This window comes from Oncorhynchus masou, chromosome 22 (genome assembly GCF_036934945.1).
Source record: "Oncorhynchus masou masou isolate Uvic2021 chromosome 22, UVic_Omas_1.1, whole genome shotgun sequence".
Lineage (NCBI taxonomy): Eukaryota > Metazoa > Chordata > Actinopteri > Salmoniformes > Salmonidae > Oncorhynchus > Oncorhynchus masou.
In genome coordinates, this window is record NC_088233.1 from 12755457 (window position 1) to 12781765 (window position 26309).

Here is a 26309-nt window from a genome sequence, read left to right on the forward strand (position 1 = left end):
GGAAATCACCATGTTGTTGTTGTTCTCTGATGTCTGTGTACCTCGTGTATCATGCCACTTCTTTTTCAGACTGTGTTCTTTTTTCTGTCTTTTCTGTAGGGTTGCACAATTCTGGCAACTTTCTCAAAATATCCACGTTTGCCAGAAATCCTAGTTGGACGATGGAATGAGGAGGTAATAAGTAAGCAATCCGGGAATCCTCCAGGCTCCAACCTGGATTTCTGGAAAATCTGGGACTTTTCAGAAAGTTACCAGAATTTGGCAACCCTTCTTGTCTGTTTCATTTGCTGCTGACATTGAGTTTCCCTTTGGGGATCAATGAAGTATTAATCTATCATTCAATCAATCACAGCCAGTAACGTGGAGATCCTGATGTCGGGGGGAGAGAGGTGTTACAGTGTGGTGGCTGGAGCCATGGAGTTGTTCCCAGAGGCCGAGGCACTGCAGGAGGTCGGCTGCTGTCTGTTCAGGAAGTTTACATCAGGTCAGTTCCAGGGTCAAAGGGTCAGAGGTCATGAGCAGTAGGATTTAAAGGCAAAATACTTTATTTGTTTTTCAGCCACACGACAGCCCTGCAACTTGTTGTAAAGTTAAGCGATGAGTCTGGGGAAACCCCCCGGACACCACAAACACACCCCTCACCAATAGTTCAATGTATCTCTTTCAGAAAGATATTGTAGTATTCTGGTGCTGAATGGGGTGCATAGGGTCACTGTAAGAGCCTGTTTGACTTACCCTGAGAACGCCACTCTACAAGCTGCTGCACTCTCCTGTCTGGCTGCCCTCAGTGAGTACACACACACACACACACACACACACACACACACACACACACATAGTTTGTTGACTGCACCACGGTTTTAGGCCAAAAGGACAACAGGTCAGCCTAAAGGGAGGAGGTAAGTGAACTGGCATTGTGGTGTCGTGACAACAAGCTGTCCGTCAATGTCAGCAAAACAGAGGAGTTGATTGTTGACTTCAGGAAGCATAGGAGGGAATATGCCCCGAATCCACATCAACGGGACAGCAGTAAAGAGTCACAAGTTCTAAGTTGTCAAGAGGTAGCAACATCTATTTCCTAAGGCACCTGAATAAATTCCCGGCTGGCCAAACCCTCCCCTAACCCGGACGACGCTGGGCCTCAGCCCGGGATCGAACCCGGATCTGTAATGACGGATCAAGCACTGCAGTGTCTTAGACCGCTGCTCCACTCTGGAGGCCATATTCTTATATTTTATTACCTCTTATTGTTGTAAGCATTTTTTTGGACGGTGTATACCACTCGTAGATGCGGCTAATGAAACTTGAAACACACACACACATCTTTCTTCACACCTGGCTCACCACAGTTGTTTCCTGTTTCTCGTCCACTCAGCTGAAACCATAGTGCAGAGCAAAGCTGTGGTGAATGAAGGGATGGAGGAGGGAGAGGCTGAGGAGAACAGAGGTAAGGATGAGGTGGTGGATGATGTGGGGTTGTGCTGGATGGAGGCCTGCTGCAGAGCTCTGGAGGTCCATGCTGCTGATTCCACAGTGCAGGTAAGTCCTCAGCACTTTATATCACACATCATCTATTAGCTAATCTTATATTGACATTTTAGTCACTGTCCTACTACTCTTCCCTCTTTCTGTCTGTCCTCATCTCTCTCTTTCTGTTTCTAACCATCTCCCCCCTAGGAAGCTGCATGTTGGGCCATACACAGCCTGCTATTGCATGGCAGCGAGTCATGGCACCATTCCACAGAAGAGCAAGATGGAAGGTAGTCCGTTAGCATGAGCTCTCCTCATGGTGTAGTCATTGACCATTCGCTTAAGCGTTTACAATCTTGCTGGTATTGTGATTGACAGTGATGGTGTGCTCCCCAGGACACCAGTCCACAGACAGATCATGGCTGCCATGCTGCTCCACTCCTCCTCCCCTGGGGTGTTCCAGGCTGCTGCCAGCGCCATGGGAACACTCATCACCTACAATAGTGAGTCGGACTAGCTCCTGTTACTACCCATCAACTGTCTGAGGTGACATTCAGTCAGGTCAGGCTTCAGCCTCTGCTTATTACTGCTAAAGATTTAACTGTGTGTGTGTGTGTGTGTGTGTGTGTGTGTGTGTGTGTGTGTGTGTGTGTGTGTGTGTGTGTGTGTGTGTGTGTGTGTGTGTGTGTGTGTGTGTGTGTGTGTGTGTGTGTGTGTGTGTGTGTGTGTGTGTGTGTGTGTGTGTGTGTGTGCGTGTGCTTGCAGGTAAAATGCGATCTCTGTTGTTGTCCAACGGCCTCCATGTGAACGTGGTGGAGATGATGAAGAGACATCTGTCCTCTCCAGAGGTCTCCGCAGGTGGATGCAAACTGCTCCACCTGCTCTTCAAGGGAAGGTAGGAATCATTTCAACTGACATTTACGCATTCCTGTTGCGGGCTTATTCTAATGACATCAGTCAACTTCTGAAGAGGTTCAGCAGGTTTCTCTTGTGGAGCAGGTTTCTCTTGCGGAGCAGGTTTCTCTTGCGGAGCAGGTTTCTCTTGCGGAACAGGTTTCTCTTGCGGAGCAGGTTTCTCTTGCGGAGCAGGTTTCTCTTGCGGAGCAGGTTTCTCTTGCGGAGCAGGTTTCTCTTGCGGAGCAGGTTTCTCTTGCGGAGCAGGTTTCTCTTGCGGAGCAGGTTTCTCTTGTGGAGCAGGTTTCTCTTGTGGAGCAGGTTTCTCTTGTGGAGCCTGTTTCTCTTGTGGAGCAGGTTTCTCTTGTGGAGCAGGTTTCTCTTGTGGAACAGGTCTGTCTTACAAAACAGATTTGATCGCAATGAGAATATTCAGTATAAATACAGGTTAACAGTATGTTCCAAACTTATTAGTTTAGGGTATCAGTACTCCGGATTGACAATCACTGCTTTAGTTCGAAGATATGTAATGACTAACATAAAAAGAGGAACTGCTGATGCACTTCCCAATTTGGAAATTGCACCTTGTGAATTCTACTATTACAATTTTCAAGAGTAAGCCTGACTGAGTTCCTTAAAATGATTATTGTATTTATTGGGGGGGGGGACCAATGGTCCCCACGGTTTGGGGTTTGGGAACCACTGGTCTATGGTACTACTCATGTCCCTTGCCTCTCTCTGTAGGATGGCCAGTCTGGATGAACTGGACATGGCCATGGGTCAGATCCTTAGGGCCATGAAGGTCCATAACTTCATACCTGAGGTCCAGCTGGAAGCTCTGAGGGCCAGCCTGGCCTTCCTCTGTCCTGGTAGGAGACGCACATAGACAGTCAACACTTATGGTGTACAAGTGTTCCAGTATTTACATGTGTTTTTAAAAGTATTTAGGTATGTGTACGTGTTCACAAGTGTTGAAGCATTTTCGAGTGTGCATGCAGGTGCATACGTGTATCAAGCTCCAGCCATAGTGCCCAAAGCAAGACTGCTAGGGAGTCCTTTTGTCTTCGTCAGCTGTATTTAGCTAATGAAATCTGAATGTATTTTCGGTCATCTTTTGTGTGTTTGAGCAGATCGAAGTTTGCGGGTGTCTGATCACGGTGTGTCTGTGGCTGATCCAGACACAGTGGACGTGTCTCTGAGGGTGCAGAAGAACCAGAGTGTGGTGGAGGGGGCCCACACAGTCTACCTCGAGACACTCAACAGGGTAATCATATCACCCCATGCAATTCATTCCCTGCTCAAATCAGGGCCCGTGTTCACAAAGCATCTCAGTAGGAGTATTGATCAAGGATCAGGTCCACCCTGTCCCTGTAATCCTATCAAGGATCAGGTCCACCCTGTCCCTGTAATCCTATCAAGGATCAGGTCCACCCTGTCCCTGTAACCCTATCAAGGATCAGGTCCACCCTGTCCCTGTAATCCTATCAAGGATCAGGTCCACCCTGTCCCTGTAACCCTATCAAGGATCAGGTCCACCCTGTCCCTGTAATCCTATCAAGGATCAGGTCCACCCTGTCCCTGTAATCCTATCAAGGATCAGGTCCACCCTGTCCCTGTAATCCTATCAAGGATCAGGTCCACCCTGTCCCTGTAATCCTATCAAGGATCAGGTCCACCCTGTCCCTGTAATCCTATCAAGGATCAGGTCCACCCTGTCCCTGTAATCCTATCAAGGATCAGGTCCACCCTGTCCCTGTAATCCTATCAAGGATCAGGTCCACCCTGTCCCTGTAATCCTATCAAGGATCAGGTCCACCCTGTCCCTGTAATCCTATCAAGGATCAGGTCCACCCTGTCCCTGTAATCCTATCAAGGATCAGGTCCACCCTGTCCCTGTAATCCTATCAAGGATCAGGTCCACCCTGTCCCTGTAATCCTATCAAGGATCAGGTCCACCCTGTCCCTGTAACCCTATCAAGGATCAGGTCCACCCTGTCCCTGTAACCCTATCAAGGATCAGGTCCACCCTGTCCCTGTAATCCTGTCAAGGATCAGGTCCACCCTGTCCCTGTAATCCTATCAAGGATCAGGTCCACCCTGTCCCTGTAATCCTATCAATTGTGATCTAAAAGGCACATCCTAAAACTGTTACTAGATCAGCACTCCTAATCTGAGACAATTTAGGAACACAATCCCTGGTCCCTAGAATTCACAGTTATCCTTGTTAATAATAGACTCACCTTAAAATATATACCTTTTTGTTGTTTGTGAGGTAGTTTATTAGCAGTGCAGCCATCCAGGAGTGTGGCCTGCGTGTTCTGTCTGCGCTGGCTGACTGCTCTGGTGCTGTAGACCTGCTCTGTCAACAGGGGGCGATAGACACTGTGCTGCACACACTACAGATGTTCCCGAGGGAACGAGGTGAGAGAGAGTAGTTACACTGCTTGCTAAATCATTTACAGAAATGGCGATCAATGTGCATTGTCCTTGTCAAGTAGCATGAATAAAGACAAGTAAAGCAGAGACATAAAAGCTCTGACTCCTGACTCCCTTCCTGCCTCTTCAATATAAATACACTGACTCCCTTCCTGCCTCTGTAATAGAACTACACTGACTCCCTTCCTGCCTCTTCAATAGAAATACACTGACTCCCTTCCTGCCTCTTCAATAGAACTACACTGACTCCCTTCCTGCCTCTTTAATAGAACTACACTGACCCCCTTCCTGCCTCTTCAATAGAAATACACTGACTCCCTTCCTGCCTCCTCAATAGAAATACACTACTGGGGTCTAAACCTCCTCTACTGCCTTGTGTCTAAGAAGAAGCTGTCCAGAATGATAGTTCCCGTCCTGGCGTCTGTTCTCGTTACCAGTCTCCTGCAGTACAGGGAGGACACAGAGATGCTGTTAAAGGTGAGTAATCCTCTATAGTCCTCATAGCCATATTTGTCTAGAAGATTTCCAGTTATTTCAATTAATGACACACGTTTTTTAAAAACTAAATAGGGGTTCCAGGTGGCCCTCCGAATGCTGGATGCCTGCTCAGGGGCAGCAGGGGAGCTGCAGAGGGAAGGCTTTGACAGAGAGATCTTCCTCCAGCTCAAAGAAGGACCACCTGACCGGAGCAGCTACCCGGTAAGCATGTGTGTTTCTGTGTGTCTGTTCTCATACTCTGTAATCCTTGGTCTTCTTCTTTCTTACCCATCTCATAACTTCCCCTTCTCCCCCCGTTATCCCCTCACCTCTCTCTCTCTCACTGTCACTCTCTCATCTTTGTCTCTCTCTTGCTCTCCCAGCTGCGTAAGGCTGCATGCCTGGCCCTGTCCAAGATGTGTGGCGATGCAGAGCTGAGGTACAGTATGCTGGAGAAGGCCTGTAAGGACGGGGATGTGCTCATGGCTGAGTGTCTCATCCAGCTTGGAGCCGACATCAACAAGAAGACCAAGACCGAGTCGCTCATATACCAGGTCAGCAATGATCTCTATGGGGATCTGATGAAATGTGATTTGTGTGTGTGTGTATTGTTGAAGTTGGAAGTTTACATACACCTTAGCTAAATACATTTAAACTCAGTTTTTCACAATTCACAACATTTAATCCAAGTAAACATTCCCTGTCTTAGGTCAGTTAGGATCACCACTTTATTTTAAGGATGTGAAATAATGTCAGAATAATAGTAGAGAGAATTATTTATTTCAGCTTTTCTTTCATCACATTCCCAGTGGGCCAGAAGTTTACATGCACTCAATTAGTATTTGGTAGCATTGCCTTTAAATTGTTTAACTTGGGTCAAACATTTTGGGTAGCCTTCCACAAGCTTCCCACAATAAGTTGGGTGAATTTTGGCCCATTCCTCTTGACAGAGCTGGTGTAACTGAGTCAGGTTTGTAGGCCTCCTTGCTTGCACACGCTTTTTCAGTTCTGCCCACACATTTTCTATGGGATTGAGGTCGGGGCTTTGTGATGGCCACTCCAATACCTTGACTTTGTTGTCCTTAAGCCATTTTACCACAACTTTGGAAGTATAGTTGGGGTCATTGTCCATTTGGAAGACCCATTTGCGAACAAGCTTTAACTTCCTGACTGATGTCTTGAGATGTTGCTTCAATATATCCACATAATTTTCCTTCCTCATGATGCCATCTATTTTGTGAAGTGCACCAGTCCCTTCTCCTGCTTTTCAAAGACGATCATTCAGAGTATCTCTACCGCTCCTGCAGTCTCTAGAGAGTTGAAAACCGCAGGTCTGGGACAGGTAGCACGTCCAGTGAACAGGTCAGGGTTTCATAGCCGCAGGCAGAACAGTTGAAACTGGAGCAGCAGCACGGCCAGGTGGACTGGGGACAGCAAGGAGGCATCAGGCCAGGTAATCCTGAGGAATGGTCCTAAGGCTCAGGTCCTCTGAGAGAAAGAAAGAGAATTAGAGAGAGCATACTTAAATTTACACAGGACATCGGATAAGACAGGAGAAATACTCCAGATATAACAAACTGACCCCAGCCCCCCGACACATAAACTACTGCAGCATAAATACTGGAGGCTGAGACAGGAGGGGTCGGGAGACACTGTGACACTGTACCCCCAGACAGGACCAAACAGGCAGGATATAACTACACCCACTTTGCCAAAGCACAGCCCCCACACCACTAGACAGATATCTTCAACCACCAACATACCATCCTGAGACAAGGCCGAGTATAGCCCACAAAGATCTCCGCCACGGCACAACCCAAGGGGGGGGGCACCAACCCGGATTGTTGGAAAAATTGTTGGATTGTTGGAAAATTTACTTGTGTCATGCACAAAGTAGATGTCCTAACTGACTTGCCAAAACTATAGTTTGTTAACAAGAAATTTGTGGAGTGGTTGAAAAACTAGTTTTAATGACTCCAACCTAAGTATATATAAACCTCTGACTTCAACTGTATGTACACTACCAGTCAATAGTTTGGACACACCTATTCATTCAAAGGTTTTTCTTTATATTTATTATTTTCTACATTTTGGAATAATTGTGAAGACATAAACTATGAAACAACACATGGAATCATGAACTTATCCTTTGCAGCAGAGGTGACTCTGCTGCCCAAAACATTTTCTAAATTAGTTTCATTTTGGGAGCTCAGTACCAGCCCCCCCCCCCGCCTGCTCAACCACTTCCCCACTGCATCCCCTCCCAGGTGTGTGAGCAGGGCGGGCCTCTGCAGCTTGTAGTGCTGCTTCTCAGCCGAGGGGTCCATGAGCAGCACCTGCGTGGGGCCCTGGGGGCCAGCGTGCGTCGTGGGGACGGCCCTGCGGTCATCCAGCTACTGGGGCGTCTGGGGCTGGACCTGAACAACAATGCCCTCTGTCTGGGGGGGTTCAGGCTGGGTCGGGTGGATGCTGCCTGGCTCAGCCCCCTGCTCGCTGAACGAGGTCGCGCCAACAGTCTACCTTCCAGCACAAGTGAGTCTAGTCACTGATGCTGATTTCCAGTTATAGACTCTCCTTCTTAGATTCTCCTGTAGGTCTCTATATCTTCTTTGAAGGAAACCTGTAGCTATCATATTGCCTACACATTTCCAATCTAGAATGAATAGAAGATTTATTTTGTTATGTACTGTACGTGTGCATGTGTATTTGGGTTAAAAACCTGGGATAAAGGATGTTCTCTGTGTTGTGTTTTCAGGTAAGGGTGTGTGTTTAGCTCGGTACGTGTTATCCTTCCAGAGGGGTAAGACGACCCCTACCCCCTCCACCCCCAGGTCTCCAGCTGACCCCTGCCTTACCTCTGGGTACATGTCAGATGAGAGTGATGACTCCAGCTTCCTGTCTTTAGAGGACAGTCTGGTCTTCAACGACGATATGGAGAGTGACGGTGAGGACCATGGGACACACAGAACAACGCTCCTTGTCAATGTTCAAATCATGTTTCTTTCAAACTTTTTACTCACTCTTGATAATCACAATGGAATCACTTGGTAAAAAATAACCAAAAGTTAAACAAGGTTATTTGGTATCTAATAAACTCAGCAAAAAAGAAACATCCTCTCACTGTCAACTGCATTTATTTTCATCAAACTTAACATGTGTATATATTTGTATGAACATAAGATTCAACAACTGAGACATAAACTGAACAAGTTCCACAGACGTGACTAACAGAAATTGAATAATGTGTCCCTGAACAAAGGGGGGTCAAAATCAAAAGTAACAGTCAGTATCTGGTGTGGCCACCAGCTGCATTAAGTACTGCAGTGCATCTCCTCATTTGCACCAGATTTGCCAGTTCTTGCTGTGAGATGTTCCCCCACTCTTCCACCAGGGCACCTGCAAATTCCCAGACATTTCTTGGGTGAATGGCCCTAGCCCTCACCCTCCAATCCAACAAGTCCCCGATGTGCTCAATGGGATTGAGATCCGGGCTCCTCGCTGGCCATAGCACGGAATCACGCACAGAACGAGCAGTATGGCTGGCGACATTGTCATGCTGGAGGGTCATGTCAGGATGAGCCTGCAGGAAGAAGGGTACCATGAGGGAGGAGGGTGTCTTCCCTGTAACGCACAGCGTTGAGATTGCCTGCAGTGACAACAAGCTCAGTCCGATGATGCTGTGACACACCGCCCCAGACCATGACCGACCCTCCACCTCCAAATCGTTCCCGCTCAAGAGTACAGGCCTCGGTGTAATGCTCATTCCTTTGACGATAAACGCAAATCTGACCATCAACCCCTGGTGAGACAAAACTGTGACTCATCCGTGGAGAGCACTTTTTGCCAGTCCTGTCTGGTCCAGCGAAGGTGGGTTTGTGCCCATAGGAGACGTTGTCTGGTGAAGACCTGCCTTACAACAGGCCTACAAGCCCTCAGTCCAGCCTCTCTCAGCCTATTGCAGACAGTCTGAGCACTGATGGAGGGATTGTGTGTTCCTGGTGTAACTCGGGCAGTTGTTGTTGCCATCCTGTACCTGTCCCGCAGGTGTGATGTTTGGATGTACCGATCCTGTGCAGGTGTTGTTACACGTGGTCTGCCATAGCTGTCTGTCCTGTCTCACTGCAGCGCTGTCTTAGGCGTCTCACAGTACGGACATTGTAATTTATTGCCCTGGCCACATCTGCAGTCCTCATGCCTCCTTGCAGCATGCCTAAGGCACGTTCACACAGATGAGCAGGAACATTGGGCATCTGTCTTTTGGTGTTTTTCAGAGTCATTAGAAAGGCCTCTTTAGTGTCCTAAGTTTTCATAACTGTGACCTTAATTGCCTATCGTCTATAAGCTGTTAGTGTGTTAACGACCGTTCCACAGGTGCATGTTCATTAATTGTTGAATTGGACAGTGTTTAAACCCTTTACAATGAAGATCTGTAAAGTTAGTTTGTTTAGTTTTACGAATTATCTTTGCAAGACAGGGTCCTGAAAAAGGTACATTTCTTTTTTTTGCTGAGATTATAATAGCTAATTTGGTGACTTAATTATTGGCCACAGTTGCCTTATTTTGGGAATGTCTTGCTTACTGGATGTCTCCTTATTTTCACAGGAAGTGATTCGCTTTCGTTGGCACTGTCCCCCATGTCCACCAATGATTTGTCAGAGGAGTGGAGGGCAGGGTCACAGAAAAGGAAGAACGGGCGTCGCAGGCACTTTAGCTCTGAGGTGGACTATCTTCTTTACGACCAATAGAAATATTGTTTATTTTTTTAACTTACTCTATTTCAGAGAAAAAACTTAACTGTCCCCTTCTCTCTTTCTTGCTCTCTCGCTCTCTTTCAATAAATGAATTAATTAAGATATGTGCCAATCAATTTACCAATTAACCAATTAATTTACTAACCAATCAAACAGTCCTGTATCCAGCCGAAGGGAGTCCAGGGTGAGGTTGAGCTCAACGAGCCACTTCAGAGGAGGTATGGCAGGACAACCCCTAACCAGAAAGGTACTTACAGTACATTAGTTTTACTTGGCCTTGTTCAAAATATCAATGGTATCATATCAATGGTAATACAATTTTTCTATTGTTTCTACTGCAGGTATTCACTCCCCAGTCTTGAGCTCTGGGTATAACTCCTCCCCTCTGGTCGGGGACAGAGAGTGGATCCGCCTGCTGGACCTATCAGGGAATGAGCTGGACTCTGTGTCGTGTTTGTTGGGCGAGGGTTCTGTCCGACAGCAGCTGGAGCACCTGTATCGACTCGACTTGAGCCAGAACAGCCTATCAGAGTTCCCCTCTGGGCTGTGTGAGGTGTGGGGTCTGTTCAGAATGCTTCAATGTTGAATAGATGATGCAAAATGTAAAAATGGTGGGAAATATTCATCATTTTATATAATTTATTGTTGCGATGGTTTATTTAATACTTCAAAATAATAATAATTATACTTCTTAGAGCTTGAAGAGTCTGACGCGTCTGGATCTCCAAGGCAACCAGTTGCAGTCGTTGCCAGCGGAGCTTCTGGCCCTGCCCTCACTGACCATGCTCAACGTGTCACGTAACTGTGTCGGCCCGCTTCTGACCCTTGATCCCGCCGTCACCTGCCCGTCGCTACGGCAACTCAACCTGTCCTACAACCACATCACCACCTTCCCCCACCAGCTGGGCCGGGCCATGGAGCGACTGGAGGAGCTGTCCCTCGAGGGGTATGATGGGAAATGGAGTTCTTTGGATCACTGCTGAATGTTTTACTTTAGCTGTGTAATAGGCACAAAATTATATTATAAATAATTACAAAGCAGGAATTGGTGTTTTAGTTTTTGTCAAACGTACATTTTACCCATCTGGCACTAGACAGGTTCAATTAAATCCTCAAAATATTAGAAAGAAAACTACTCTGATTTGAACCCAAGTATGTAACATAAAATGTCATAAATATAACTTTGTCTCTCCACCTTTTCCTCTCCTGTAGGAACAGAATGAGTGAGCTGTGGTCTCCTCTGTGTCTTCTGGAGATGAAGCTCCTAGACATCAGTAAGAACAGTGTGGAGAGCATCTCACATGACTTCCTGTCTGGCTGCCCCAAACTAGAGAACTTCAGTGCTTGTACCAACCATCTCAGTAAGTACATGGTAACGCAGTTACTTACTTAATCCTTTTTAATGCTGACAGAACATGGGGTCTGTACTAGTTCTCCAATGCTGTCTTACAATGGATTATTATTTGCTACAATTATTAGGCATATCTGTGAAAGTCATTCAAGTCAAACCGATTTCTAGAAAAAGTATTGCCAGACAAATTAATAAATGTTGTTAATTCTAGATAAACAGTTAATTTGTGTATGTAGCAACATAAGAACATATTCATTGTATGACATTGTGTTTTGTGTTTCTGCTGTCATAGGTTCGCTGTCACATCTTCCCTCAAAGATAACAACTCTGAAGTTATCACATAACAGTTTCACTACCATTCCTCAAGCCGTTCTGGATCTTCCAAAGTAAGTTTGATGTTTTAGTGAAGGCAACTACATTGTTGTAGAAGGCGTTTATTAGTTAACTATTATTTGAGTAAAAACTGCTTATAAGTGTGCAAAAATGTATCTGACTTGAGATTCAATACGACTCATCCTTGCTTTTTCTTTGCTTTCAGTTTACGGTCCGTGGATATGAGGACCAATGACATCACAGTTTTACCAGGGCCATGCGCCTGGGCATCGGTCAACCTGCGGGAGCTCATGTTCAGTCAGAACCGCATCGGAGTGCTGGACCTGAGTGGACCTGAAGTTTACAAGTGGGCCAGACTGGAGAAACTACACCTGAGTGGCAATAAGCTCACAGAGGTCAGCATTTATTTATTCATCTTATTAATCTTTCATTAACATGGTCAATTAGCAGACGCCAAAGTGACTGACAGTGATCACACGTGTCACTATAAATATGTGGCATTTGTTAGCACCAGGCACTCTAACTAACTACCATTAAAACGGTCATATATGGTGAACAGGGACAATACAGTACTCAATGCTTCTCACACCTCCATCATAAACTGCATGTTCTCTCTAGAACAGGTCTCTTGTAAAATATATGTTATCTCAAGGAGAATAAGAAGGTTCAATAAAATATATTTCAAAATATAAAAGTACATTTCCCATCAGTAGTATTATTGACCTTTTCATCCATGTCTGTTTCAGGTCCCTCCTCAGATCGGCCTGCTGGAGGAGCTGACCTCTCTCGACTTGAGCCGTAATGGCGGCCTGCGCTCCTTCCCTGACGAGATGGGCAAGCTGAGCCGGCTGTGGGACTTGCCACTGGATGGCCTGCGCCTCAGCCTGGATCTCAAGCACATTGGCAACAAGACCAAAGACATAGTCAGGTGAATGTCTGCAAAGAAATGCTTACTTGCAGGTTCCTTCTCAACAATGAAACAACAATAAGAAAGAAGAAAATATCAGAATACGAACATAAAGTAAATTGCTCAAAATAATAAATATTTTAGCATAAGTATAATACAGGAAGGCACCATTTATAGTCCAATATTTACTTGTGTTTTGGGGAAGGGGGGGATGGGAGGCAGTGTATAAACTGAGCGGTATAATGGTAGCAGCAGTTGTGATGTGTGTGTGTGTGTGTGTGTAGCATGAATGTGTGTGTGCTAAGTTATGGAGAATCAGAGCAGGTGGTCAGGCCAGTTCATGTGTTCAGCAGTCTGATGTCTTGTAGATAGCCTGTTGGTTTCAGACCTCATGATCCGATACCGTCTGAACGATGGTAATGGAGAGAACAGCTTGTGACTGGGCTGTGTGGGGTCCTTGATGATGCTGTGTGCCTTCCTCAGGCACCGTTCTGAGTAGATGACCTGAATGGGTGGGAGCACGGTCCCAGTGATGTACTGGGCCATCTTCACCACCCCCTGGAGGGCCTTTTGGTCGTGGATGGAGCAATTCCCATTCTAGGCCGTGGTACAACCGGTCAGGATGCTCTCGATGGTGCACATTGTTTCCAGGTGTTTGTGAGGCCTTATTATGAGCCCTTCTCTCCTCAGGATTGAGGTCAGGGCTTTGGGATGGACACTCCAATAACTTGGCTTTGTTGTCCTTAAGCCATTTTGCCACAACTCTAGAAGTATGCTTGGGGTCATTGTCCATTTGGAAGACCCATTTGCGACCAAGCTTTAACTTTCCGACTGATGTCTTGAGATGTTGCTTCAATATATCCACATACTTTTCCTACCTCATGATGCCATCTATTTTGTGATGTGCACCAGTCCCTCCTGCAGCAAAGCACCCCCACAACATGATGCTACCACCCCCGTGCTTCACAGTTGGGATGGTGTTCTTCGGCTTGCAAGTCTCCTCCTTCTTCCTCCAAACATAACAATGGTCATTATGGCCAAACAGTTCTATTTTTGTTTCTTCAGACCAGAGGACATTTCGCCAAAAAGTATGATCTTTGTCCCCATGTGCAGTTGCAAACCGTAGTCTGGCTTTTCTATGGCGGTTTTGGAGCAGCGGCTTCTTCCTTGCTGAGCGGCCTTTCAGGTTATGTCGATATAGGACTCGTTTTACTGTTGATATAGATACTTTTATACCTGTTTCCTCCAGCATCTTCACAAGGTTCTTTGCTGTTGTTCTGGGATTGATTTGCACTTTTCGCACCAAAGTACGTTCATCTCTAGGAGACAGAACGCGTCTCCTTCCTGAGCGGTATGACGGCTGCGTGGTCCCTTGGTGTTTATACTTGCGTACTATTGTTTGTACAGATGAACGTGGTACCTTCAGGCGTTTGGAAATTGCTCTCAAGGATGAACCAGATTTGTGGAGGACCAACATTTTTTTCTGAGGTCTTGGCTGATTTCTTTTGATTTTCCCATGATGTCAAGCGAAGAGGCACTGAGTTTGAAGGTAGTCCTTGAAATACATCCACAGGTACACCTCCAATTGACTCAAATGATGTCAATTAGCCTATCAGAAGCTTCTGGTTGAAAAATTAGTTTTAATTACTCCAAACTAAGTGTATGTAAACTTCCGACTTCAACTGTAGCATCATACCAAAGAAGACAAGGCTGTAATCGCTGCCAAAGGTGCTTCAACAGAATACTGAGTAAAGGGTCTGAATACTTATGGAAATGTGATATTTCAGTTTTCTATTATACATTTTTCTAAACAATTTTCGCTTTGTCATTAAATGGTATTGTATGTAGATTGGTGAGGGAGAAAACAATTTAATCAATTTTAGAATAAGGCTGTAATGTAACAAAATGTGGAAAAAGTCAAGGGGTCTGAATACTTTCTGAATGCACTGCATTCCTCAATGTTGATGTTGAGTCCTGTTTGGATGAATCTTTGAACATTATTCCAATCAACATTCTTAAAACAATCCTACAGTATTGGGGGCGATGGCTTTGTACGCTTCACAGATGTTTGTGTATACATGGTCAAGCATGCTGGATCCTCTTTGGGCAAGATACATGTTGGCGATTATAAAAAAATAATAATAATAAAAAATAAAAAACATGTATTGACATTTAACCCAAAAAGCAATGCTATCTGTCAGAGGGAATTCTGAATGAACAGGTGGTGGCTTTTGATAGGTTTGAATTTGCTCCAGATTTCCCCTTTCAAACAAAAGCCTAATCCAGTTCACACAACTCTCCTGTACCCTGTAACTCAGGTTCCTCCAGCAGCGTCTGAAGAAAGCCGTTCCGTACTACCGGATGAAGCTGATTGTGGTTGGGAACGCCGACAGTGGTAAGACTGCTCTGATCCGACAGCTGATGAAGCTCAAGCGTTCTCAGTGGCAGATGGAGCGGCCCATCGCTGGGATCGACGTCAGAGATTGGACCATCCGGGACCGGGATAAGAAGAACATGGTGCTCAACGTCTGGGACTTCTCAGGTGGGTCAACCGTCAACTGCCAACTGTGACATCTGGTCTGGATACTTACTAGTGATGTGGGATTTTGTTTTTTTGAGTTGCATAACACAATATTATTTTGGACGATATTATGTTGATACATTAAATCAAATTGTATTTGTAACATGCGCCGAATACAACAAGTGTAGACCTTACAGTGAAATGCTTACTTAAAAGCCCTTAACCAACGATGCAGTTTTAAGAAAATACCTTAAAGTAAGAGATAAGAAAAACAAATAATTAAAGAGCAGCAGTGAATAACAATAGCAGGGTGAAATACAGGGGGTACCGGTACTGTGTCAATGTGGAGGCTATATACAGGGGGTACCGGTACTGTGTCAATGTGCGGGGGCACCGGTGTCAAGGTACTTGAGATAATTATGCACATGCAGGTAGGGTTGTTTAAAGTGGCAGAGAGAACAGTCTATGACTAGGGTGGCTAGGCTGGAGTCTTTGATGATTTTTAGGGCCTTCCTCTGACACTGCCTGGTATAGAGGTCCTGGATGGCAGGGAGCTTGGCCCTGTTGATGTACTGGGCCGTACGCACTACCCTCTGTAGTGCAACCCGTCAGGATGCTCTTGATGGTGGAGCTGTAAAATCTTTTGAGGATCTGAGGACCCATGCCAAATCTTTTCAGTCTCCTGAGGGGGAATAGGTGTTGTCATGCCCACTTCACAACTATCTTGGTGTGCTTGGACCATGTTAGTTTGTTGTTGATGTGGATGCCAAGGAACTTGAAGCTCTCAACCTGCTCCACTACAGCCCCGTCGATAAGAATGGAGGCGTGCTCGGTCCTCTTTTTCCTGTAGTCCACAATCATCTCCTTTGTCTTGATCATGTTGAGGGAGAGGTTGTTGTCCTTGCACCGCATGGTCAGGTCTCTGACCTTCCTATAGGCTGTCTTATCGTTGTCAGTGATTATGTTTACCACTGTTGCGTCATCAGCAAACTTAATGATGGTGTTGGAGTTGTGCCTGGCCATGCAGTCATGAGTGAACAGGGAGTACAGGAGGGGACTGAGCACGTACCCCTGAGGGGCCCCTGTGTTGAGGATCAGTGTGGCGGATGTGTTGTTACCTACCCTGATCACCTGGCGGCAGCCCGTCAGGAAGTCTAGGATCCAGATGCAGAGGGAGGTGTTTAGTCTCAGGGTCTTTAGATTAGTGATGAGTTTTGAGGGAACCATGGTGTTGAATGCTGAGCTGTAGTCAATTAATAGCATTCTCACATAGGTGTTCCTTTTGTCCAGTTGGGAAAGGCAGTGTGGAGTGCGATAGAGATTGCATCATCTGTGGATCTGTTGGTGCAATATGCAAATTGGAGTGGGTCTAGGGTTTCTGGGATAATGGTGATGATGTGAGCTATGACCAGCCTTTCAAAGCATTTCATAGCCACAGACGTGAAACTTGACCCCAAGTACCGCGTTTCCCTGGTAGCATTAGAAAGCCCTAGTCGGCTAAAATGGCTCAATCTCTGGTCTTTTTCACCCTATAGCTTGTTCTCCGTCTTCTTTTTAAATAGTGAGTCATGTTTTCAGCACTTTTATTTACATGACTGAAACTCATTTTCTCATTCTCTGGTCTCTCTGCAGCAGACATACTGTTTGGAACATCAAATCGCAATAACGAATCACAATGCAATGCCTTCAAAGTATTCATACCCCTTGACTTATGCCAAATTTGGTTGTGTTACAACCTGAAATCAAAATGGATTATTTTTTCTCACATATCTACACACAATACACCATAATGACAGTGAAAATGTTTTTTTTGAAGTTTTTGCACATTTTATTGAAAATACAATACAGGATTATCTAATTAACATAATTATTCACACCCCTGAGTCAATACATGTTAGAATCACCTTTGTCAGGAGTTACAGCTGTGAGTCTTTCTGGGTAAGTCTCTAAGAGCTTTGAACAACTGGATTGTATAATATTTGCACATTATTATTTTTTTAATTCTTCAAGCTCTGTCAAGTTGGTTGTTGATCATTGCTCGACAACCATTTAAGTCTTGCCATAGATTCACAAGCAGATTTAAGTCAACTGTAACTTGGCCACTCAGGAACATTCAATGTCGTCTTGGTAAGCAACTCCAGTGTATATTTGGCCTTGTGTTTTAGGTTATTGTCCTGCTGAAAGGTGAATTTTTCTCCCAGTGTCTTTTGGAAAGCAGACTGAACAAGGTTTTCCTCTAGGATATTGCCTGTGCTTAACTCTATTCCATTTCTTTGCATCCTAAAAATGGCAAGCATACCCATAACATGATGCAGCCTCCACCATGCTTCAAAATATGAAGAGTTGTAGTCAGTGATGTGTTGGATTTGCACCAAACATAATGCGCTGTATTCAGGACATAAAGTTAATTTCTTTGCCACATTTATTGCAGTATTACTTTATGCATCCTGTGTGCAACAATGCACTGCTTTGGAATATTTTTTCTCTGTACAGGCTTCCTTTTCACGTGTCATTTAGGTTAGTATTGTGGAGTAACTACAATGTTGTTGATCCATCCTCAGTTCTCCTATCACAACGATTAACTAACTGTTAACGTCACCACTGACCTCATACAATCCCTGAGTGCTTTTCCTTCCTCACCAGCAACTGAGTTAGGAAGGACACCTGTATATTTGTAGTTACTGGTTGTATTGATACATCATCCATAGTGTAATTAATACCTTCCCAATGCTCAAAGGGATATTCAATGTTTGCTTTTTCACCCATCTACCAATAGATGTCGTCTTTGGTTGAATCTGTGTTTGAAAATTACTTATCAACTGAGGGACCTTACAGATAATTGTATGTGTGGGGTACAGAGATGAGGTTGTCATTCAAAAACCCTGTTAAACACTATTATTGAACACAGTGTGTGTCCATGCAAGTTCTTATGTGACTTGTTAAGCACATTTTTACTACTGAACTTATTTAGGCTTGCCGTAAAAGGGGTTGAATACTTGACTCAAGATATTTCAGCTTTTCATTTTTAATTAATAAAAAATAAATAAATAAATAATAATAATCAAAAAACATAATTCCACTTTGAGGTATTGGGGGTGTAGGACAGTGACACAATCTCAATGTAATATGTTAAATATGTTAAATTCAGGCTGTAACACAATAAAATGTGGGAAACATTATGTTAAAGGGTATGAATACTTTATAAAGGCAGTGCCCTCGTAAAGTATTAAGATGCCTTTCCCTTTTCCACGTTTTGTTGGGTTACAGCCTTATTCTGAAATGGATTAAATGTTGTTTTTCCTTCTCATCAATAAACACAATACCCATAGAGACAAAGCAAAAACAGGTTTTTAGAAATGTTTGCTAATTTATTACAATTGAAATACTGAAATATCACATTTACATAAGTGTTCAGACCCTTTACTCAGTACTTTGAAGCACCTTTTGCAGCGATTACAGCCTCAAGTCTTCTTGGGTATGATGCTACAAGCTTGTACTGGTGGAGTTTCTCCCATTCTTCTCTGCAGATCCTCTCAAGCTCTGTCAGGTTGGATGGGGAGCGTAGCTGCACAGCTATTTTTAGGTCTCTCCAGAGATGTTCGATTGGGTTCAAGTCAGGGCTCTGGCTGAGCCACTTAAGGACATTCAGAGACTTGTCGCGAAGCCACTCCTGTGTTATCTTGGCTGTGTGCTTAGGGGCAGGTTTTGTCAGGATTGAGGGATAAATGAACGGCGCAAATACACAGATCCTTGATGAAAACCTGCTCCAGAGCGCTCAGGACCTCAGACTGGGGCAAAGGTTCACCTTCCAGCAGGACAACAATCCTAAGCACACAGCCAAGACGACGAAGGAGTAGCTTCATTACAAGCCTCTGAATGTCCTTGGGTGGGCCAGCCAGAGCCCGGACTTGAACCCGATCGAACATCTCTGGAGAGATCTGAAAATAGCTGTGCAGCGACGCTCCACATCCAACCTGACAGAGCTTGAGTGGATCTGCAGAGAAGAATGGGTTAAACTCCCCAAATAAGGTGTGCAAAGCTTTTAGCGTCATACACAAGAAGACTCAAGGCTGTAATCACTGCCTAAGGTGCTTCAACAAAGTACTGGGTCTGAATACTTAAGTTAATGTTGATTTCAGTTTTTTTAATCAGTACAAAAATTCAAAAAAACAATTTTTGCTTTGTCATTATGGGGTATTATGTGTAGAATTTTATTTTAGAATAAGGTTGTCACGGTTGGTTGTTACGTTACAATGTGGAAAAAGTCAAGGGGTCTGAATACTTTCCACATGCACTGTAAGTTTGGGTTTCACTGTCTGGATCTTGGACTTCAAGTCATTGAGTCTTGAAGGTTTTGTTCTGGCGGTCTTGACCCTCTCTGCTCTTTGTTCAGGTGGGGAGGAATTCAGTGGTTCTCACCCCCACTTCCTTACCCCCCGGGCCCTCTACCTGGTTGTGTACGACCTCAGTAAGGGGGCTGCCCAGGTGGACGCGCTCAAACCCTGGCTCTTCAACATCAAGGTGAGTCACACCCATAACTTTGTAAATGTTTTGTTGTTTTTTGTCACTGTTGCGAGTGCATACATTTTCGTACACAACTGGAAGTCGTATTTTTTACATTGCAAATACTGTTTTCTCGATTGAACTTGCCTGGAGCAATTAAACGGCTACAATCTGTCCAGTGATCCTGCTGACCAAGGCCTGGTCTGAGGAACTATTTTGGTGTATCATGCTAGCAGGGTTTTCTTAAGGGCTTGAACGCAGCCCACGACGCGGTTAGCAATTGTGGCTGGGCCTGCGTATTATCCCGGGCTTATGGCTGTCTAGACCCCTGCTGCTTGTTGTTGTTTTCAATCTTCTCTGTGACCTGCCCTGTCTGGAACTAGGAGTAACAGCGTAACCTAGACCAAAGTCGGTAGGAGTACTGTTGAGGACAGTGGTGTCTCTATCACAGATGAAGGATCTTTTAAATGAACAAAAAGTGTTCTACAAGCAGTTGTTTCAACAACAAGAAAATAGCTTGAAGTGTTTTGTGCAAATACAAAATCAAATCAAATTGTCAGATGTGCCGGATACAACAGGTGTAGACTAACAGTGAAATTCTGGTCTGTTGGGGGGGTAGCCATTTGATTAGATGTTCAGTAGTCTTATGGCCTGGGGGTATAAAGCAGTTTAGAAGCCTCCAGTACCGCTGTGGACTAATAAACTAATAAAACAATGGCCGAGGTCCTGGACCTGAAGAACATTTTGCATTTCTCCCACAGTCAGCTTGATGAGTTTAGACAAGAGAATGGCAAGATGACAGCAATCTGTATGTGATTGAGAGAGGACACCAGTTCTGTATGTGAATGCATAATGACAATGAAAAAAAAGCTGATTATTTCAGTCAAGGCGGAACTGCGTGGTTGTGGACGGAATTGCAGAATCTCCACGAGTGAAATGATCTCAGTGAAACTGAAGATGGACCATAGGAAGAATGAGAGTGCGCCAACAGGACTGGAAAACCCACATCCATCCCAGGTGACAGGCCCAGGCCGATAGTGGTCAAGTTCCTGAGGTTCAAGGACCTGATGGCTGTTCTGTATATCTTCCTCAACAAGGACTATCCTGAAGCTGTAGAGAAGACCTTAAGTCAAGTGTTATTAAAGTGTTGTGGTTGCAGGTTCACCTGGCACATCTAAAGCCTTTTCTTGCTATAGGCCACCAAGTGCTAACTGTCAGTATCTAAATCATGTGTGAAATGCTTGATAGTGTATGTGATGTAAACAGAGAGGTCTACTTTTTTTGGGGACCTGAATATTGAATGGTTTTCATCAAGAGGAAGCTTCTCAATGTAACCAGTGCCTGTAATCTGGTTCAGGTTATTAATCAATCTACTAGGGTGTTTACAAACACTACTGGAACAAGATCATCCACATGTATTGATCACATTTTTACTAATATTGTAGAACTGTGTTCTAAAGCTGTATCCGTACCCATGCAGTGATCACAGTATAGTGGCTATATCCAGGAAGCCAACGTTCCAAAGCTGGTCCTAAAATAGTGTATTGCTGCGTCTCTTATGTGGATGATGTTAAAACATATTTGTTGGTCTGATGTGATTAATAATGAGCATGCTGACGCTGCACATTTAATAATCCAATTTGTAAGTCGCTCTGGATAAGAGCGTCTGCTAAATGACTTAAATGTAATGTAAATGTAATTTATGAAATTGCTTCTTCCAATTATTGATAAACATGCACCTGTTAAGAAACTGACTGTTTAAGCTCCATGGATTAATGAGGAATTTAAAAACTGTATGGTTGAAAGAGATGGGGCAAAAGAAGTGGCTAATGAGTCGGTGCACGTCTGGCTTACTGCAAACTGAGAAATTATGTGACTAAACTCAACAAAAAGATAAAGAAACTGTAGTATGAAGCCAAGATCAATTAAATAAAGAATAATGGAGAAAATTAAATTAGAAAAATTCAGCTCCATCTTTCATCGACTCAGACGGCATATTCATCAAAAACTTTTGTTGCCAATTATTTTAATGATTACTTCATTGGCAAATTTAAGCAGTAAATGCCAAAAACAAACAGTGAGCCATCGTACTCATGTATAATGAAAAATGTAATAATGAAAGAAAAGCATTGCAAGTTAGAATTTTGTAAAGTTAGTATGGGAGTGGTGGAAGAATCTATCAATAATGACAAACCTGGCATTGACAACTTAGATGGAAAGCTATGGAGGATGGTAGCTGACTCTATAGCCACTCCTATATGTCATATCTTTAATCTGAGCCTAGAGGAAAGTCGGTCATTCCGCTACCCAAGAGTGGTAAAGCAGCATTTAATGGTTCTAACAGCAGACCTATCAGCTTGCTGCCAACTCTTAGCAAACTATTGTAAAAAATGGTGTTTGACCAAATAGAATGCTACTACTTTGTAAACAAATAACAAGACTTTCAGAATGCTTATAGAGATAAGCACTCATGTAATGCATTGACACAAATTACAGATGATAGGTTGAAAGAAATTGAAAATAAATAGATATTGGGAGCTGTACTGTTAGATTTCAGTGCAGCCTTTGATACTATTGACCATAACCTGTTGTTGAGAAAACGTATGTCTTTTCAACCTCTGCCATATCATGGATTCAGAGCTCTCTATCTAATAGCACTCAGAGGGTTTTCTTTAATGGGAGCTTCTCTGTCAAACAAGTGTGGTGTACCGCAAGACACCTCTCTAGGCCCTCCTCTCTTTTCTATTTTTACCAATGACCTGCCACTGGCAGGTGTGTCCATGTTTGCTGATGATTCAACCATTAACGCATCAGCAACCACAGCTAATGAAGTCACTGAAACCCTTAACAAAGTGTTGGAGTCTGTTTTGGAATGGGTGGCCAGTAATAAACTGGTCCTGAACATCTCTAAAACTAAGAGCGTTGTATTTGGTACAAATCATTCCCTAAGTTCTAGACCTCCGCTGAATCTCCTAATGAATGGTGTGGCTGTTGAACAAGTTGAGTAGACTGAATTACTTGGGTTTTAACTTTAGTTTCTGAACAGTCATGGTCAAAACATATAGATTCAATGGTTGTGAAGATAGGGAGAGGTCTGTCCGTAATAAAGAGATGCTCTGCTGTCTTGACACCACACTCCACAAAGCACGTCCTGCAGGCTTTAGTTTTAGCTTATCTTGATTATTGTCCAGTCATATGGTCAAGTGATGCAAAGAAAGACCTAGATAAGCTGCAGCTGGCCCAGAACAGAGCGGCAAGTCTTGTCATCACAGGGCTAGTATTAATACTACGCATACCAGTCTCTCGACTAAGAGTTCAGAAAAGACTGACTGCATCACTTCATGTTTTTATAAGAAACATAGTGTTAGAAATTCCAAATAATTTGCATCGTCAAATTACACACCGCACTGACACACACACTTATCCCATCAGACATGGCACCAGGGGTCTTTTCACAGTCCCCAGGTCCAAAACAAATTCAAGGAAACATACAGTATTATACAGAGCCATGACTGCATGTAACACCTGTCTTATATAGCGCAAGTGAAGAGCAAACCTGGTTTCAAAAGACACAATGCGACACCTCATTGCACAACACCTCTCTCCTATGTGACCTACTTGTTGTGTGTATGTACTGACATGTATGTGTAACTGATAGATGCGCACACACACACACACACTATATGTTTATGTTTTTAAACATATGTAAATTGTAAAGTATTCTGTCTGTAACATATTTTTTCGTTATATGTTCGACCCCAGTAAGACTAGCTGTCGCCATTGGTGTCAGCAAATGGGGAACCTAATAAATCAAAAATGTAATCTCGAATGCTTTCATTTACTATTCCACCATAATACTATATCTTACCATGTTTGTCCATCTGTCTGTGTAGGCGGTGGCCCCCCTGTCACCAGTAATCCTGGTGGGGACACACACAGACGTGAGCGAGGACCTCCAGCTGCAGGCTTGCCTGGATAAGATCCGCCAGGAGCTCCTCAACCACCAGGGCTTCCCTGCCATCCAGGACTACCACATGGTGGCGGTGTGCGAGGACTCGGACTCCATCGGCAGACTCCGCAAGGCTATCGCCAGGGAGGTCGCCAACTTCAAGGTAGCTAGTGTTGTTAGCCCTAATGTTTACGTCATTTAGACCAGCCAGAATTTCCACTGATGTTCCACATATACCATCATCCCAAGCTCTAGCTTGCCTAAAATGACAATCCTTGACAGCTTTGTTAGTACTTTTGACTTATTTCAATGGTCCACGTAAGTTCCATACACAGCACTGTGTGCAAAGCCACTATACCTTTTCGTGACCCTCCACACCCCTTTCACTCCCGCTCTCCACAGATCCAAGGGCAGCTGGTGATGGGGCAGCTGGTCCCAGAAAGCTATTTGGAGCTGGAGAGAAGGGTGCTGCTGGAGAGGGCCAGGGTGCCGGGGGAGTTCCCCGTGCTCAGACACCAATACCTGCTACAGCTCATCCAGGAGAGCCAGATACAGCTGGAGGAGGCTGAGCTACCCCACGCTGTTCACTTCCTCAGCGAGGCCGGTCAGTGGGGTGGGGGGTGTGTGTGTGTAATTGGTTTCTTCATTAATGTGTTGTAATCCCTGGTCATAATTGTGCTGGTGCTATGGTCTTCACAACGTAGGAGAACGTAGGAAATTATCTCAGCAAAAAAAGAAACGGCACTTTTTCAGGACCCTGTCTTTAAAATAATTTGTAAAAATCCAAATAACTTCACAGATCTTCATTGTAAACACTTTCCCATGCTTGTTCAATCATAAACAATTAATGAACATGCACCTGTGGAACGGTTGTTAACACACTAACAGCTTACAGACAATAGGTAATTAAGGTCATAGTTATGAAAACTTAGGACACTAAAGAGGCCTTTCTACTGACTCTGAAAAACACCAAAAGAAAGATGCCCAGGGTCCCTGCTCATCTGTGTGAATGTGCCTTAGGCGTGCTGCAAGGAGGCATGAGGACTGCAGATGTGGCCAGGGCAATAAATTGCAATGTACGTACTATGACACGCCTGAGACAGCGCTACAGGGAGACAGACAGAACGGACAGCTGATCGTCCTCGCAGTGGCAGACCACGTTTAACGACACCTGCACAGGATCGGTACTGCCGAACATCACACCTGCGGAACAGGTACAGGATGGCAACAACAACTGCCCGAGTTACACCAGGAATGCACAATCCCTCAATCAGTGCTCAGACTGTCCACAATAGGTTGAGAAAGGCTGGACCGAGGGCTTGTAGGCTTGTTGTAAGACAGGTCCTCACCAGACATCACCGGCAAAAACGTTGCCTATGGACACAAACCCACCGTCGCTGGACCAGACAGGACTGAAAAAAAGTGCTCTTCACTGACGAGTTGCGGTTTTGTCTCACCAGAGGTGATGGTCGGATTCGCAATTATCGTCGAATGAATGAGCGTTGCACCGAGGTCTGTACTCTGGAGCAGGATCGATTTGGAGGTGGAGGGTCCGTCGTGGTCTGGGGCGGTGTGTCACAGCATCATCGGTCTGAGCTTGTTGTCATTGCAGGCAATTGATGCTGTGCATTACAGGGAAGACATCCTCCTCCCTCATGTGGTACCCTTCCTGCAGACTCATCCTGACATGACCCTCCAGCATGACAATGCCACCAGCCATAATACTTGATCTGTGCATGATTTGCTGCAAGACAGGAATGTCAGTGTTCTGCCATGGCCAGTGAAGAGCCCAGATCTCAATCTCATTGAGCACGTCTGGGACCTGTTGGATCAGAAGGTGAGGGTTAGGCCATTCCCCTGTCATGACGTTGGCCTGGGGGTAGGTTTATGACAGTCATAAGTACCTCTTCCCCCCTTTTTCCTCTCTCTATCCTACTGATGTGAAATTTGAAAACCCCTTGGTTAACATAGAGATTCTGGGAACATCAGAAGGTGGGGGGAAATGAACTATATTCTGGTAATCCGACCAATTGAACATATGTGGTGGTACTTAATGAATATGATGTCAGTTCGGTTGTCATCTGGAACATTCTCATTCATGATAGGATGACATAAACTCTACAGTGGAAAGTCTGCACATTGTAGTTATCGGAGTCACATGGAATTGTTGTTCAATTTAAATGTTTGAATATAAAATTATTGGTGAAGAGATGAAATGTAATTTTAGCTTCTAAATGAGAGATTTGGGTTTTCATAAGGTTATGGCTCTGCTTAATCAGATAAAGCAAAGGGCTGCAAGGATAGAAACCAGCGGGTGACCCGGGCGTTACTGTCCTTGTTCCGTGACATCCAAACCTGGTATGCATGATCCGTTATGAGGGTGAAGTGCCTTCCCAATAAGTAATATTCAGCGTCTCCAGCGCCCACTTGATCGCTAGACATTCTTTCCCCACAGTCTTTCAACATTGTTTTTACCTCGGCCCTGACAGCCTCTCTTCTTGCATCTGGTATGCAGTAGGGTCCCAACTTCACCTTTTTCCCAGGTTCGGTGATGATGCTGTGCTGTACCAGTTCGATGTGTCCTGGTTCCGCCCGACCAACTCCCTCAGCTCCTGCTTCTGTACTTGGCTCAGCTGCTCCCCCAGTGTGACCTCTGCCGGCTTGATCTCTGTGGTAGCCTTCTTCGGGAAAATAGAGTACATCACATGCATTCCATT

The 26309-nt window shown here is 44.6% G+C and overlaps 1 protein-coding gene across 6 annotated transcripts in view; it reads left to right on the forward strand.

Annotated features, from left to right (window-relative positions):
- The window catches only part of lrrk2 (leucine-rich repeat kinase 2), a 67394-nt gene that overhangs the window by 10128 nt on the left and 30957 nt on the right, over positions 1 to 26309 (forward strand). For 3 of the 6 annotated variants that reach the window (XM_064929318.1, XM_064929319.1, XM_064929323.1), the window contains exons 7-32: positions 353 to 484; positions 668 to 787; positions 1376 to 1539; positions 1678 to 1760; positions 1849 to 1973; positions 2236 to 2365; positions 3109 to 3233; positions 3495 to 3628; positions 4641 to 4785; positions 5138 to 5277; positions 5371 to 5499; positions 5661 to 5831; positions 7545 to 7809; positions 8033 to 8221; positions 9880 to 9995; positions 10185 to 10275; positions 10370 to 10581; positions 10724 to 10974; positions 11241 to 11389; positions 11672 to 11765; positions 11918 to 12107; positions 12459 to 12640; positions 14938 to 15161; positions 19534 to 19661; positions 23537 to 23755; positions 23995 to 24196. In XM_064929318.1, the coding sequence (XP_064785390.1) occupies positions 353 to 484; positions 668 to 787; positions 1376 to 1539; positions 1678 to 1760; positions 1849 to 1973; positions 2236 to 2365; positions 3109 to 3233; positions 3495 to 3628; positions 4641 to 4785; positions 5138 to 5277; positions 5371 to 5499; positions 5661 to 5831; positions 7545 to 7809; positions 8033 to 8221; positions 9880 to 9995; positions 10185 to 10275; positions 10370 to 10581; positions 10724 to 10974; positions 11241 to 11389; positions 11672 to 11765; positions 11918 to 12107; positions 12459 to 12640; positions 14938 to 15161; positions 19534 to 19661; positions 23537 to 23755; positions 23995 to 24196 (4110 nt within the window). Of the gene's footprint in view, positions 1 to 104; positions 175 to 352; positions 485 to 667; positions 788 to 1375; positions 1540 to 1677; positions 1761 to 1848; positions 1974 to 2235; positions 2366 to 3108; positions 3234 to 3494; positions 3629 to 4640; positions 4786 to 5137; positions 5278 to 5370; positions 5500 to 5660; positions 5832 to 7544; positions 7810 to 8032; positions 8222 to 9879; positions 9996 to 10184; positions 10276 to 10369; positions 10582 to 10723; positions 10975 to 11240; positions 11390 to 11671; positions 11766 to 11917; positions 12108 to 12458; positions 12641 to 14937; positions 15162 to 19533; positions 19662 to 23536; positions 23756 to 23994; positions 24197 to 26309 lie in introns of those variants that run through there. The other 3 variants (XM_064929320.1, XM_064929324.1, XM_064929321.1) reach the window with 2 other exon arrangements.